General features: G+C 33.7%; 1 protein-coding gene across 1 annotated transcript in view; it reads left to right on the top strand.

Moving 5' to 3' along the window:
• Nucleotides 1–16,915, top strand: part of LOC128557148 (cadherin-related tumor suppressor-like) — an 88,831-nt gene that overhangs the window by 53,841 nt on the left and 18,075 nt on the right. Inside the window, exons 5-10 of the mRNA XM_053543988.1 lie at nt 2,877–3,067; nt 4,488–5,400; nt 12,708–12,894; nt 14,679–14,929; nt 15,583–15,767; nt 16,219–16,839. Of these exons, the coding sequence (XP_053399963.1) occupies nt 2,877–3,067; nt 4,488–5,400; nt 12,708–12,894; nt 14,679–14,929; nt 15,583–15,767; nt 16,219–16,839 (2,348 nt within the window). The remainder of the gene's footprint in view (nt 1–2,876; nt 3,068–4,487; nt 5,401–12,707; nt 12,895–14,678; nt 14,930–15,582; nt 15,768–16,218; nt 16,840–16,915) is intronic.

Here is a 16,915-nt window from a genome sequence, read left to right as displayed (position 1 = left end):
ACAAACCCAGTTTGATAAATCTATGGCAGTGACTCTTTCTTTTGTAAGGGTTTTGCATTGTAGGAGCTGACCAGTTCTTATCAAGGTTTGTAGGCTTGACTGTATTAATGGGGTTTTATTTTGTATTACTGGTATTATTTGAAGTAAGTAATACAGAATGGTTAAAAGATTTAGTGGTAATGAGAGTACATTGATAGAAACAATGGTTTTCACTGTGAATTAGCGGTGTTATCTTATAGCAGGTTTTTTTCTGAGCGGAGAATCTGGCACCCATTGTCATAACAATTGTTCTTGCCAATAGAGTAGTCATTAAGTACGTAGGCTGTGCAGCGGTAATTACTGGTAGCAATTAGTGAGTTGTTAATTGGTAAGAAATTCTCAGATAATTCTAGGAGTATTCATGTTGACTTGCATAAGGTTTGTCACTGCTTGCTTGCTCAGAAAATACTGAAAAATGCTTTATTTTGCATGCAAATGGATCGATATGCTGAAATTTTTATGTTTCTGATTCAGTAGCGATTTTAATTCTTACACTTACTTAATCCAGAACATTAGGGAGACACGGTGGAACATAATGTAGACTGAGTCCAACTCCTATCTCAAGAGGTTGTATGTTTGAATACCACTAAGAGCGGAAAATTGACTGCTCTCTCTGCATTCCCTTACAACACCATTGAAAGATGATATTGAACCTGTATCAAAAACAAAAAAAAATCTGAAAAAATGATGTTAAACACACATCAAGCACAAAAAGAATCAGATAAAAAATGTTAAACACACATCAAGCACAAACAGAATGGGGAAAAAAATGTTAAACACACAAACACAAAGAAATTAATTTAAACAAATATCAGACACAAACAAAATCTAAATCCCAACAAAACAAAGAAAACTCAAAATGAAAAGGCGTAAAAAATCAGTGACAAAGCAAAGAAAAGGACAATATATTCTTTATATCATTCTGTCATTTTCATTCCATTTGTACCTCACAAAGCTGTGATGAAAGTGTATCTTTATCTTAAACCCTGTAATCTTCCTTAATTCATTGCTTCCAAGCAGATTAGGCTAGTAATTACCATTAAATTCCTTGTGTTTTCATCAATAAAACAATTTATTTCATGAACTTGATATTCCAAGAGGATCTTCTTGGATACAAAGTGTTTAAAAACTCTTTAATCTGGTGTATGGATGGCATAGGACAGAAAAGAGATTAGCATATTTGTTTTATATGGGCTGCGAAAGTCTTTCATCCGGCAAAACGTAGGCTCGTACTTATGCAAACAATGTGCTAACACTCCATATAAATTACATATTTATTTTTTTCGAGATGGTCATTAAATAAGAGTTGAAGAGAATTGCGTATTAAATGGGGATAAACACGAAAATTCGATTCTTCATGTTACCGCTCATCAAAATATATTAGCCATGATTCTTGTATACATAAAGGATTATGGGTAAATGTAGGTGAGAGAAGATACCATTACATTATAGTACTGGACCAAAGATTTTTGTTTTTTGTTGAAAGTATGAAATAAACTATGTAAATATATCAAGCTAATTTATTTTTTGTTGGCTTTTGTTGAACTGGTTAAATTAAAGGTTTATATAATGGCTAGTTTGTGATTCAGCAGAAAAAATATTTAGCAATAGCATGAAATTACGTCAGTTTGAAATAAAAATCGCCAAAATGATTTATTTTAATTTCTTCATTTGGCTCACACAATTCTTTTCAGTATCATGTTTATTTCCGTCCTAACAGTACATTTATTAGAAATGAAAAGTCAATATTGATCGAACTTTTATTATATAAAAAAAAAAAAAATCAGCCGAATGTCGTTAATTACGGTAAAAAAAATCCGACATTAACGATGTCATTCATTACAAGTCATGATGGTTGATCAAAGTGAAATTATTGATTCTAATAGCTTCAGTAATGGGATGCATTAACTAATTGTTCTAAATTTGAGCGGCTAGGCAATCGTTTTTAAAAGATAATTCGGTAACAGAGCATCTTTCTGCTTGATTACTGTTATTCATAATTAATGGCCGTTTGTGACATAATAATAGTGAACATGCATGATGCAGCGAGATCAAAATTTAATAAAAGACGTTGAATGTCAGGGGCAGTATGTGTCAGAGGCAGTGGAATGTCTGAGTAGATTAATTTGATGTCGCAAGCCCCCCAGACATAGATGAATCAGACCGCACATGTCCCTGGAAGAAAGAAAACATTTCTCAGAGCTGATTTTCGTAAAGTTTTTGTCTTTGGTATTAAGCTGTACTCATGTACTCGAAATACTTGAATAATTCGCAGGTTTTGGGGCTTCCCGTGTAAACAGAAAGCTGAATTTCTGAGATATTACGAAGGTCTGGCATTTTTTCTGAAGCCAAGGGAATTCAGATATTTTGGGTGTTATTGTAAATATAAGATGATAGTAAGATGTAAAACACATTTGATACAAGACAGATTCTTGGCTGCCAAGGTTATCACTTTATGCTAGAAAAAAAAATGATTTTCAGAACCTAGGCTGACATTATTGCCAGAAGTTTGTGTAACAAGATCCTCAAAATAATGAAGAATCAATTTAGAGCTGAAATAAGATTATAGAATATAATGAAAAAATGATAATTAAGAAAAAAACATGTCTTTGGTACAGTTCCTGAAAGGTTACATATATTACTCTTGGACAATAGAAGGGAGAATTTCATCAATGTCCAGATCAATTGTTTCACATTTCTCTGATATAAAAGCATGTAAATTAAGGCATTGATTTCAGTATTTTCCAGAAAAAAAATGGCCTGCTAGCCATTAAAGGGCGGTAGTTTTAAAAAAAATACCATTAGAATTCTACTTAATCCTGTTGTTTCCTTTTTAGGGCTCAATGGTGAGGTATCCTATGACATCATTGATGGGGATATCGAAGGTCAATTCAGGATTGATTCCAAAACTGGCATCATCTACACAACAGCATTGCTGGACAGGGAGACAACTCCATCATACAGCTTGGTTGTTATGGCAACAGATATGGCTGAGACTGTGTCCGAAAGAAGGACAGCAACAGCAGAGGTATTATTTAGTAGTTGTTTTAAATTTGATTCCAGAAAGTTTGCGCAACTTGTATCATCTACGGCTTGATAGCGGCGAGAATCTAGACTGGTTTACTGATTCCTGTCTCAATTCCAAGGTTACAAAAGTGAGTTTTGAAACCAGTCCTGAACTTTCAATTTTTAATTGGTTGTTTCTGAGCACAGTTTTGAAATTGATGGAAGGCATGGTAGACTATCTCCCAGAATGTGATATTTTATGTTTTAGTTAGATCTACCATAATTGTGAATGAAGCCAATCTTTTACCTATGTCCAGATCTTACTATCAGTTCTTTAAGAAAAAAATAGTTTTTGTCACCAATACAAGAAATAAATAAAAAAACAATACAAACATCTGAAATTTTGTAACAGATTCTTTATTATTCTAGAAGCTGGTTTAATGGAAAGGTGGCATTTGATACTGGTCTTCAACCCTGTTTTAAAGCCGTAGAGTCTAGACTCTAGGCTTTAGGAGAATTCCTTTCCTGATAAGCCTCTTGGTCCAAAGTGCTCCCAACTGCTTGATCCAGAGAACAAATTTTACATGTTCACCTGCACTACAGCAGACTTTGTAGCTTTCTCTATATTAATTTCAGTAAAGGGGATTGGTACAATTGTCTATGATAGAAGAGTAAATACAATAGAATGATAAAATCTTCTGGCATAATGTCCAGGGATTCAGAGATATTGAGATGTACTGCCATGTAAAATAGATAGTGAAAAACAAGAGGCATTTACCTAATAGCATACTAATGAATGGCTTGATTGAAACAAAACATTTGTCATGATTTATGTGGATTTTCTGTAATACAAAGCAGGCATTACTGTCATGCCATGTATAGAATTAGTTAGTCATTGAGACTTGGAAGCTGGGGGAATTCCCACGGCTCTTTTTCTGAATAATGAAATCTACATGAGCCTTTGAAAGCAGGGAAAGAAACCAGTAAAGACTAGTCTTTTTTAAGTGCAACTGACACAACATTCAGAAGAAAAAAATAACGTGATAAATATCTGCAAACTTCCTGGTTCAAAACCATCTACTCTAAATATTCTTAGCTTAAACCTGACATTTTTATTTCGATTGTTGAGAATTTTCTCACGGTTTTAATAAATTTTGACAGTGTAGAGGGTTATTTACCTTCTCTTTTGTACAATGTTGATGACCACTTTTTGTATCACAGCCTTTTTATGTTAACTATGCTCCAGGACATTTTACAGTTATTACTGTTTTCACCCTGCATTCAAACTGGTGACCTCAGTATCGGAAATCTTACGCTATACCCATGCATCAGTGTGCCTCTACCCATCCACCACTGTGCCTCTACCCAGGCACTGCTATGCCTCTGAACGTTTGTAAATTTCATTTGTTTAAAAGATTTCTTTTACTCTTTCTGTATTTCAGGTTCTTTTGACTCTTCTTGATGTAAATGATTATTCTCCGGAAATCACAAGTTCAGCCATCATTCATGTTCGCGAGAACACGCCTCTCAATACAGCTGTACACAACTTCACTGTGCGTGACCTTGATGAAGGACCAAATGGTCAGGTGGAATTCAGTGTTGTATCAAAATCTGGTGGAAAACCTTTCACGGTAGGCAAAAATGACGGGCAATTGCGTGTCAACACTGATCTTGATCGAGAAGCCGTCCAAAATTATACTGTCACTGTAACAGTCCGAGATCTAGGGTTACCTTCCCTGTCTGCAACACAAAATCTTGTCATTAAGATAGCGGATGAGAATGACCACAGTCCAGTATTTAGTCCAGAATTTTACGACAAAGAAGTCCGAGAAGATGTTGATATTGGCACTACACTTCTGCAGGTGTCTGCGACAGATATCGATATTGGGTTAAATGGAATAGTGAAATTTTTCATAATTTCAGGAGATGATAATTCAGATTTCAGTTTAGATCAAAGCAGTGGAGTTATACGTGTTCAGAAAAGTTTGGATTATGAGCGTGTCACAAAATATAATTTAATAATTCAAGCAGAAGATAGTGGCGAGGATATGCGTTACTCTACGGCCACTGTATCCATAACCGTCTTGGATGTTAATGATAATATTCCGATGTTTTTGGATTCACCATATATCGGATTAGTGCGTGAAAATATGGAATCACTGCCAGTACACGTACTTAACGTACTGGCTCATGATGAAGATTCCCCACCATTTAACCAACTCAGCTATGCCATTAGGGAAGGCGATCGTAATTTGTTCAATATGAGCTCGACAACGGGTGAAATCATGGTACTACAGAAGCTTGATAGAGAGGTGACCTCCCAGTATACCCTGACGGTCATTGCCACAGATTCAGGTCAGTACAACTCTCAAAAGTCTTTATTATTACCTCTATTGTGTTTTTGTTGCATTATATCTTTCAGTATATAGCAAATTTTGAGAAACTGGGAAATTATGATCTGTTAATCAAGTCAATATGACTTTGACCTTTTGGCTGTGAAATTACGATGGGCTAGAAATTGAACTTAAATGTATATACTATCAGAGATTGAGCAGTTAGGATGCAAGTACAATCTTTTCTGTTTCAATTGAAAAAAAGCTATGAAAGTTCGAATAAATGTTAAAGAAATAGTGATCTATTCAAATCATTAATTTCCAAGTATTCAAATTCAGCTTCCGATAAAATTGAAGTTACTAGATTACCTATATCTCTTTAATTGGTATGCAGAAAGGCAGTTTAAATGTTTCAAAGCAATTTGTATGGAACTTTTGATAGTTTAAGATTATCACTGCAAAATTCTTTAAAGATGAACTGAAGGATGAATAAAATCTGTTGGTTTTAATGTAGCATCGGGGCCACCCACAGAAATAAGAGGTTCATTTGTAACAGAAAAGTGCATAGCACTTCTATATATCACCTGCTGGGATTTCTGTTCTATTTCACAAAAAGTCATAAACGTTTTGAAGTATATACCATAGAGTTTTTGAGAATGGCCCTGTGTCTGGAATCATTTCAAATTTATCCAGTTTAAATTGATTTACTTTTTTTGCCATAAAAAAATACTTTTTATTGTGTTCAAAACACACCAGATTCTTCATGTTTATGCTGCAATTTATTTTCTTGAATGATTTCTTCTTTATGTGAAAAAATTTGTTTTATTGCATTTAATTGAAATTATTTATAATGATGTAATCTATTTCCGTAATATTTGGTACACATTATTTTCTGTCATAAAAATACATTAAAGATATTAAAAAGAAATAAATGAAAACATAGCACAATGAATATCATGATATTTTAAAATGTATCAACTTAATATTATTCATATAAGTGAGGATAGTACCTGCCAAAGATCACTTACGCGAGGGAGATAAGGGCAAAACATATATGAGCCGTGCCATGAGAAAACCAACATAGTGGGTTTGTGACCAGCATGGATCCAGACCAGCCTGCGCATCTGCGCAGTCTGGTCAGGCTCCATGCTGTTCGCTTTTAAAGTCTATTTGAATTGGAGAAACTGTTAGCGAACAGCATGGAGCCTGACCAGACTGCGCGGATGCGCAGGCTGGTCTGGATCCATGCTGGTCGCAAACCCACTATGTTGGTTTTCTCATGGCACGGCTCATATACTGAATAAATTAAAGTAAATGTATTCCACTTGTCCCAAAGGCTACGATATGCAGATTTTATTGCTTTAAATTGATATACGTGTAATCAGTAAAAATCACTGCTGTTGGCGCATATGACAGCAAAGTACAATTGTATCTTTGTAACACTATTATTTCATGGTCCGCCGAACTGCTTGCGGCATTTTGTCAAGATTATTTTTGCAAAAAGTAAAAATGTGATTCTTTCATGAGTAAATAATAAAGGTATTTAGATCTGCCTAGTAGAAGTTGAGAGCATATTACAACGATTCGTTAAGATTATGAACGGTCTACTTGAAAGTATATCCGTTTTTTCACAGTCGTAAAACCTTTAAAAACTTGTTAGCGCCATAGTGTGAAAGATTAACTATAAATGAAAGAAAACAGTGCAGAATTATATATAAGAGGCTATTTTTGAATATGCTTGACTGATTTGAATGAATGGTCAATTTTGGTCAATCCCGGTCACTCCTGTGCAAATATATAAAAAGTACAACAGCGCCTTTGAAAGGCCAGTTGTATATTGAAAATAAAGGACTGGTCATGCAATTGTGGCTTAACAAATATTTCAACACTGTCGATGTTTTTACAAGATATGAAAATAAGATTATGAAAAACTAATCAGAATTATTCCCATTCCTTTAGGCAATTTGAAAAATATTTCTGTATTTTTTCATATAAGCCACATTAAAATGTGGTTGGATTGCATAACTTTAAAATCGAATTTGTAAGAAAGTTTTCAACTATTTATGTTAAAAGTAGCAAGGAAATGTTTTAAAATAATTTTAGCATTGTCTGGTTGAAGAAAAATAGCAAATTTCGTATCACTATGGTTTTCACTAAACAGATTCACATTTCAAACAAGGCATATACTACTTTAATGAGTGCTGTTACAATGTGCCTTACTTTCTTTAGATGTAACATACATTATATTTACCGAAGATAGGTGTAACATGCATTTCTTATTAGTCAGTTTAAATAGTGAATGTACCTTAACAGTTACAAAACATTTTATGAAGGTCAGTTCAGTGTCGAAGCAACACCATTACATCATGACCATAGATGGAATGCAAAATAAGGATATTTTATTATTTGGACCTATTTACGGAACAGTTGTGAACGGCCTGAAGACATATCTGTGTCCTCTAATGGTTATTGGTCACGTCTTAAGATTTTGATAGTTCCCCGCAGTTCGTGTCCAAGTACTTGAACCGACCATTACCGATGCTTGAACAAGTATAAAAAGGCATCATCAAGTTTTCCTAATGACCGCTTGTCAGGCGAAGTTGTGGAGCCTTCATTGTGACGGCGACCCATTGTCACAGTCTACCGAAGTGAAGAGTGTGGTTTGGTCAAATTGAAAGGAAATGAATCGAACTTAAAATTTAATTAAATTGAGGTTGCTTTTTCGCTAATTGATTTAGGTTCGAGTTCTCGTATTTGACTAGAGATGATTAGGTTTTGCGCAAGATAGCAAGATATTTTATATTTCTGAGGGGAGAGTATCAATTGGGCACACACTACTGTGGTCATAAAACAGCATTAGGGAATAACTCTAACAGAGATATTGACATGTTTAAGATTGGGAGAGGGGTAAAATTTCCCAAGATTTGTGTCATTCGAGACTGAAAGTTGGCATTTATGTTATATTGATGGGAAAGTGAGAATTGCTTCTTGATTACTTCATTCTCCAAAAGCTTCTGTTTTATAGGCTAGTTCCATCTGTTAAGAACACCGCATTCTTTAATAAGTGTTTCCTGATGTATCGGGTCTTCCATTTCTCTAAACTGCGGTTTCGAACCATTTCAAATTATAAAATAGACAAGTGTTTAACAGGTAAAATGATATATTGGTTAACTTTAAGACTTCTTTGAAGTTACCAATTTATCAGTTATGAATATTTATGAGATGCAATTGACAAGCTGTTAACATTTTGATTATGCAAATGATGGAAGCACAATTACTTCAAGAAAATTCTAATCCAGAGATCTGCGAAAACTACTTTTTGCCGGTTAACAGAAACAGTAGTAAATTATTCAGCCCATTTATTGAATTTAGTATGGTAAATTAAACACAAGGATCTCACTGTTTTTAAATAAATGGGTGAATGTGAAAATTTTTCTCCCCCCTGTCTAAAACAATCATCATTGGGTACATCCAAGTTTTCAGTAATTAATGCAGTCCTCCACTAGAACTTGTGCTTTTAACCAGTTAGCAACAATCAATTGTTCGCCATGGCTTTCCTCTTGGGGGTGATGGGGGGTTTCCGTGTGAATTATTCAGTGAAATGAAATGCTTATAATCAGTTTTGTAGAAAATTGCTCTACAGTTATCTTATTATCTATAATTATATTGATAAATAAATTAAAAGGTAAATTCATTAATAAATGATAGCAAAGTATCCCAAGATGTCTTACAAATTGTGCTGTAATTGTTACTATTGGGATTGAATGTTCCTTTGGCAACTTGGCAAACAAAGTTGTTTTGTTTTTTTTTGTTTTTTTTTCATGGTGCTTTTTAGAATCGAACACCTAAACCTGTCCCACCAAGCTCCGCCTCACCACCCCTCCACCCAGTCCCCATGCCTTAGTGCCACAGATCAGAACAGTTCTGGGTAAAGAGATAAACAATTTGTTACTGACAGCTTTTTAATGAATTATGGTATCATCAGACTTATAGATCATAGAAAGAATTTCCTCTTCCAGGAGTTTTATTAGTTTTATTTAGATATATGAAATATTACATAATTGTCAATCTTTTATCAATAGTGGCATCAGTGTCAGAATTTACCTGATAATCCCTATATAAAATTTGTAATCCTTACATGCTGATTGCATTATCTGATAATCTGTCTATGACAGACTATAGATCTTCCCATAAACAGCAATAAATTGTGTAATAATTGCAACTAGTCTGATAAAAATCTGTTTATTTATAATGTTTGATTTTAAGAAATCTGTCTAGTCCTGATTATGCCTGGGTATTGTAAAACAATAAAATTTGTCTTGTCCTTGTAGCTCTTTGTCTTTGATTACCTGCACGCAGTTAAAGGTAGAAACACATGAATTATTAGAAATGTCAAGTGTGTTTGATAGTGTTCCAAGAACTTCTCTAATAAAATGCTTTCCTGCAGCACAAATTAATGAGAAGTTACTATGTCTCTCTCTGACACCAAATGTGTTTTAAGCTATGGTGGAGCAGTAGACTTCTCCACCTCTTGATCAAAGATATCATAGACCCAGAGTTATCTGTTCTCAGTGTCTTTATTGTGGAGAAGATGTTCTTTTGTTCGTAAATGCCCCCACTTGGATACAAGAGTTAGGCGTTTGGGCCTGTGATAGAGCAGGATACTCCTATGGCTTAACCTAAGAAAGTTATTTGTTCTTCATTTCTTGTGGAGAAGTTGTCATTTCCTAGGAGAGGAAATATCAGGCCTGGTGAAAATTGAAGAATACTGCAATACATTAATTTTGTCAACTGATTGGTCTGTCAAATATATGGTTGATGGAGAGGTCACATGTTTGATTCTTGTACCCAACTTGTGCCCTTGTTGATGGTATGTCAAAAGACAGTGTGTCTCCTTCCAGTCTGATTCATTATGGAGAAGTTGTTAGATACATGGGGAGAAGAAGTTGCAGAATCTAAGAGCACTGGATAAGTTAACACATAAGTAAATAATTGTAGAAAAATTATAAAAAGGCATTAAACAAACAAACATGATTCAATAATCTAAGTTCTAAAGATGCAGTATTTCACTAGCAAATGCCAAGTCTCCTAGAAATGTTTCATGTCACAACACTAATATTTCATATGGTTCAATATTTTATTGATGCATAAATAAGGTTTAACAAGCATTTTATCTGGGACTGGAGTATGTTCAAAGTAGGCTAGAATCATCTGTTCTGTCAAACTGGGTGTGATTTATGGAAGGTAGAAATGCACACAATATTGATTTGAATGGGGAAACAAAAACCATTAGGGATAGATATGAACATTATATGGACATTTATCATTTTATGCAAAAAACATTTTGAAAGGAGAAAGAATTATGCGGTGATATTACAGCCGAAAGTGCTTATAATAATGATAATGATAATAATAATAATAGTAATAAAAAAGATAATGATGATGATGATAATGATAACAACAACAACAACAACAACACTATTTGTAATAATAAAAACATCAAATATGAAATTTTTTGAAAGCACTTTATTAATTTGATTAAATGGATGTACAGTCCTTAGAATTGTTACGCTTAAATACATACCGGTAGCTGAAATGGATTTTTTTTGGGCTCTATGTATAAACAAAAGGTCATATTATAATATGAAATTGATACTCTCTCTCTATGATGTTTAATTAAAGCTGTTTAACAGGCCCTTTGATCTACATTGATTATTTCATAAGTGAATGTATATATTGTTATTTCAAGTTTATAGTATTACATTTTATCATGAATTATGTGTCGTTTATTGCTGCAACTTAAAACTAAAAATCAGACTGTAGTTTTAAAGTTTGTTTGTCCCTACTTATGTGAGAAGTAGTTTGTTTTGTTCTTGCTTCTAAAAGTGTTTCTCAGTCAATATGAAATACAGTATTGATGCAGTGAAAGTAGATTTACAATCCAGCGGCAGCCATAAGTTTATTTATTTTTCAAATAATTTATCATTTTATGGTTTGTTTAGTTGGTGCTAAATATGTTTGCAGTATTTGGAGAATTGCATTCTGAAGTAGACTTTATCTAAACACCAAAAAACGAACAACTTTGATCATCTCTGATTTTTTTCCATCTGATTTAAGATTGTCCCGAGTTTGTAATGAAAAGTCATGCCGTTTTAAAAAAATGAATGTCGCATACAAACAGAAGTGTAATAATAATAATTTAATCTTTGTTTTATGTACCTTGTACAGATGGTAAGAAATATTAACTTTTGTAGAAATACTGGACAAGTATTAATTATGATAGAGCTAGGGTCTATTAATTCTTTTTATATTTTGAGAAAGTCCCTATAGGTATACTTCTGCCTAACTATTGACTGTCATTTCTTGCCTAACTATAGTAGTCCAGTGCATTGATCTCTCAACAGAATATGATTACAACAGAACAGTTATAAAAAAAACAGTTTGAAGAAAATTGAAAAATTGATTGACAGTTGTTAATACATTTCTAACAAACTGAAGAATACTCCTATCAAATTTAAATCTGTTATAATTTATTTATAAAACTTTACTTCTTTAGTAGAATCTCTCACACTCTTTCTTTATCTTTTATCTTTACATTCTGCAAGGTGGATTTGAGAAATGGTGCTAATAATACTAAATACAAGATTCTCTTTGAGTTTGTAGATATCTAAAAAATGCAGTCTGTTTCTGTTTCTGTAGCCTGAAATTTCTTTAACAGTTTAATGAAAATTATGATTAATGCGGAGTTTAGAAGGGAAGAAAAAAGATTTAGATTACAGTTCTTTTAGTTCATTCTTTGATAAATGCTGGCCTTGATATTTAAATGATTTTGATCAATTAAAGTGACAGTTTAATAGAGTTACTTTCTTACTGTGATTTATTATCGAAATATCATATTCTTATGTAATTATACACCTTAATTGTATTCTTTCCTGTAGAAAATGTAAAAGAATGGTAATTTGTAGAGGAAAAAAAAACAAGAATTATTAGATGTACCTATTTTCAAAATCCAGAGCTAAGAAACCTCCTTTAGCTTTTGTTATTTTGAAGAATTGTAACTTAATTACTGCTATTTTGATAACTGACTTGTGGCATTCATGCCAGTTTCAAAGTTTTTGATTTTTTTTCTTTCGTTTTATTTGACATATAAATCCTGTGATGAAATGTTACATTTTTGAACGTTAAACCTATATGTCTGTCTTGTAAAAATGATACTTTTTTTTTAAAAATCCTAAATAGTATCTTTATTACATTTGTACCAATGTAGTTATAATATAACATGCATATTTTGTTAACATAGAACCAATATTCCTATTCTGTTTATTTTAGCCACTGGACGAGGACTTACAGGGTCCGGCACAGTTTCTGTGTTTGTGGAAGATGTCAACGACAACCCGCCAGTGTTTGACCATGTTGGCAGCTATATCGCCCATGTCTCGGAGAATGCCGATGTTGATACAGACGTTACTGTTGTCAAGGCAACCGATGCTGATGAAGGAAGCAATGCGCAAATCATGTACGTAACTAAAGTCTATTAAATTACAAACTATTTAAAGGCTACCAGATTATAAAGATAATTCTTCAGTTTTGATCAGTTTATATTTAGAGACACTGTGATTTCAATTCCTTAACATGTTAGTGAAGCTTGTACATAATAATAATAATCACCTGAAAATTGTGCAGGAATTTCTTTGGAGTGGCATGCTACTTGTTTCAGACTTTCAGATTTAGGTCTCAAATGTTCATTTCAAACGTGTATGGCTATGTCAAGAAAAATTGCTATGTTCTGAATTTTAGCACATTATTAGACCCATTAAAATATCGAACAAAAGTCTACATGTCCCTGTACTATCTTAACATCTTTATTATCAAGTAATATGAACTGGCGTGCTTTTGAAAAATACGTTGTCATTTTGTAAACTTTATAATTTGAAACATTATGAATCTTCTTAAGTTCCAATTTTCAAGTGAAAACACTAAATAACTAGTTATATTTTAGAGTGGTAGGTAAATACATCAGTCGATAACGCGCTTCTTCCTTAATTCTGTTCAAATAAAGCCATGCATATTTACTGTGTAATGTGTACATAAAATGCACGGTTTAGTTTAACGTAAATTGTATACTGGCAGCTTTGAGCAAATATTCTTTCGTAAAGGTTGCTTAATTTTCAAATTACTCAAACCATATAGCACATATATTTGTAATACTACGCTCCCAATCGTAAAGAAAGAAAACCTAAAAAGAGGGTGCAAAGTTGCGATATTGGATTTCAGTCTTATGAACAAACGATGATTCACGCAGGTTAAGGGGCAGCGTATATACTAGGCCTGTACTGAAACCTTATCGCTGTATTTAATGCTTTATTCAGAAGAAATTCATTAATAATATTTTGACAATTTCAATTTTCCATGCTTTAATTTATTTATCTGAGTGCAGATTAATTGAAAATATGAAAGCATGTGTTTTCTTTATGTAAATTCTATGCCTGTCAACCTTGCTGCTTGGGCAAAAATTAAAACATCTGTGTGAAGGACTTTCTCACCCTCACGTTGTGAAATTGCGTAAATCAGAAATTGAATGAACTGCATCTACTGATACTTTCCGATAAAATGTCATTAATGAATGGAAAGGTAGTTCATGATTTTGCATAACATGGAAAACATTGCTTAAGTTAAGGGGTAGTCAGGTCCGCTCAAAAACTGAATAACAAATATCTGCTTAAGGTATGCTAATTAACCCTTAAGCTGCTAAATATCTGTAATGAACTTGTCCATCTTCCAATTTGGACAGTACTATTAACTTTTAAAAGGGGTGCTTACCAAAAAGATACTGACTGAATGGCGAACGGTGCAGATCATGATCAGACTGCACGAATGTGCAGGCTGATCATGATCTACACTGGCCGCAAAGGCAGAATCAGTCGTGTCCAGCATGATAAGGGTTAAAACATGAGAAATGTGGAATTTTCCAGTTTCTAAGTTGCAGAGGTGATCAGTGGAACTGTTTTCAGTTTCAGTATTAGTAGACATACAAGATATTATATCTAAAAAAAAACAACTCTTCTGTTCATAATTTCTGCATGCAAAGTCTATTCTAATCAATGGTTATGGTCAAATCCGCTCATGCTTTTTGGGTTGTCATGTGAGGAAGTTGTTTTATCCCAGTAATATCAGAATAGTTTGCATGTTTCAAAGTTTGTACTGATAGAATTATGGTTAACGGTTTTGCTGTTTACAAAATTTTCTCTATGGCAACAATCTCTATGAAACAAATTCTCTTATTTTCAATGTGTGTTGCAGATATAGACTAACAGACAGCATAGACAATAAGTTCATCATCTACCCTAATACTGGTCGCATAGCAACCAGAGTGAGGCTGGACAGAGAAGAGGTCAGACAGTACACTCTTGAGGTCATCGCCATGGATACAAGTCTTCTGCCATTGTCAGCAACCGCAACCGTCAGTGTCTACATAGATGACGTCAATGATAACCCACCACGGTTCAACAGTCAGAGTTACACGAGAAATCTACAGCTTCCAGCTAATACAGGTATTACATAGTATTACCTTTTTTACAATTTTTTGATGTTTTCAGTTTTCATTCTTGTAAATTCTGCTGATTCTTTAAGTGCCAAATTGATAAGTTTTTACATCCTTCCCCTTTCCCTAAGAAATACAGATTTCAATATTACAGGCCTTGTAGAGTTAGGCAAATATTGAAAGTGTATTTCTATGTAATTTGTGCAACAGTTTGTTTGCAGCTGCATACAAAATTAATATCATTTATTGGTTATAAACTATTGACTTTCAAGAACCCTTTTAACAACTTTTAAAGAGGCATACCACAAGATGAACATAGAAATTTTGATTGAAAAAAAAAAGCAGGCAGCAAAAATATTAAATTGCAAATACGGTATAACAAATCAAATATTGTTCAAGCTGTTATTTTATGAGTATGAGAAATTCCTTCTATTTCATGTCACATTTCATATGCCTTTTATGACATGTTTTTGAGGGTTTTCAACTGATTTTACGGACTGCACAAGTGTTTTCATGAAATAGAAGGAATTTCACTTGGTTTTCAGGTTTTGTTTCAATTTCTAATGAAAGATAGCCCTTTCTTAATCTCAAAGAATTTGACATAAATCTCGAGGTACATGTATTTGATTCTGAAGTATGAAATAGTCGTCATTTCTATTTTAGGCACATTTGTTATTGGAGTGAGTGCAACCGACCTTGACAGTGGAGACAACAGACTTGTGGAATACAGTATTAGCCAGCCAGATGCTGCTTTCTTTAGAATTAATGCCAAAACTGGCGTGGTAACCACAAAACAGTCGCTCACTTCTGGAAGAAGTTACACCCTCCAAGTTACAGCCAGAGATAAGGTAAAGACATATAAAAATTTAAAAGTGTAAAAATATTTAGGAAATACTTATGGATAAGCTTTCATATTATATTTTGACATGGCTTACTGTCACTTCCTTTTTACCTTTGAATTTGTTTTATAGTATAATGTAAAAATATAGGGCTGGTTTGTGGGAAGTCACCCATCTGGCTTGTCTAAATGAAAGCTGGAAAATGCCATATGAGCTGAATTATGTTGGTGTTAAACATATGATAGAAAAAGTAAGAAATAAAGACATGTCTTTAGTTTATTTAGCACCTTGCAATGTCAACTTGTATCTCAATGTTACACACAATGGCTTATCATAAGCTTAAAAAAGATGCTACTAGTAGGAACATTAAATATATATGTAAATAATTTGATGCTGAAGCACAAAACAAATTTTCTTATGTTCTCATTTGATTTCTCATGTTGATCTTTGTAATTTACAGGGAAGTCCAGTCCTGTCTTCTACAGTTCCTTTGACAGTTACAGTATCGGCAAGTTCTGGTCTTACTCCCCCGACCTTCGGTTCCATTCCTACCAACCTCAAGGTCGTTGAGAACCTGGTACTTGATCGCGTCATAACTACGGTAACTGCTACCTCTGCAAACAATGCTCCCATTGTATACAGCATTGCCGGTGGAAATTTAGGTGACGCTTTCGGAATTGAAAGGAGTTCAGGCAGAGTCAAGGTTACTGGTCAGATAGATTATGAAGTAATTCAGCAATATCATCTATGGGTCAAGGCAGCTGAAAGTGGGTCAGCAGAAATAGCGAGTTACGCTGAGGTTGTCATTGGAGTGGAAGATGTCAATGATAATGTACCAAGATTCACTAAACCATTATACAATGTGTCAATTTTAGAAGACGAAATGTTTAATTCACCAGTTGTCAAAGTAAAGGCATATGATGCAGATTCCGGTAAAAATGGTGAGGTTTTCTATTCGCTTTCGGGTACAGATAGTTTAAAGTTCAGAATCGACAGCAAAACTGGCCAGATCAAAACATATACAACCCTGGACAGGGAACAGAAGGACACGTACAGTCTGACAGTCACAGCTTCAGATTCTGTAAGTGTTATTAATGGCATATATAACAAATTGGTTGAAATTTTCATGAACTATGAGAAGTTAATTTTAAGGTGTC

The sequence above is a fragment of the Mercenaria mercenaria genome, chromosome 5 (genome assembly GCF_021730395.1).
Source record: "Mercenaria mercenaria strain notata chromosome 5, MADL_Memer_1, whole genome shotgun sequence".
NCBI classification, from domain to species: Eukaryota; Metazoa; Mollusca; class Bivalvia; order Venerida; family Veneridae; genus Mercenaria; species Mercenaria mercenaria.
This window is presented reverse-complemented; position numbering and strand designations above follow the sequence as displayed.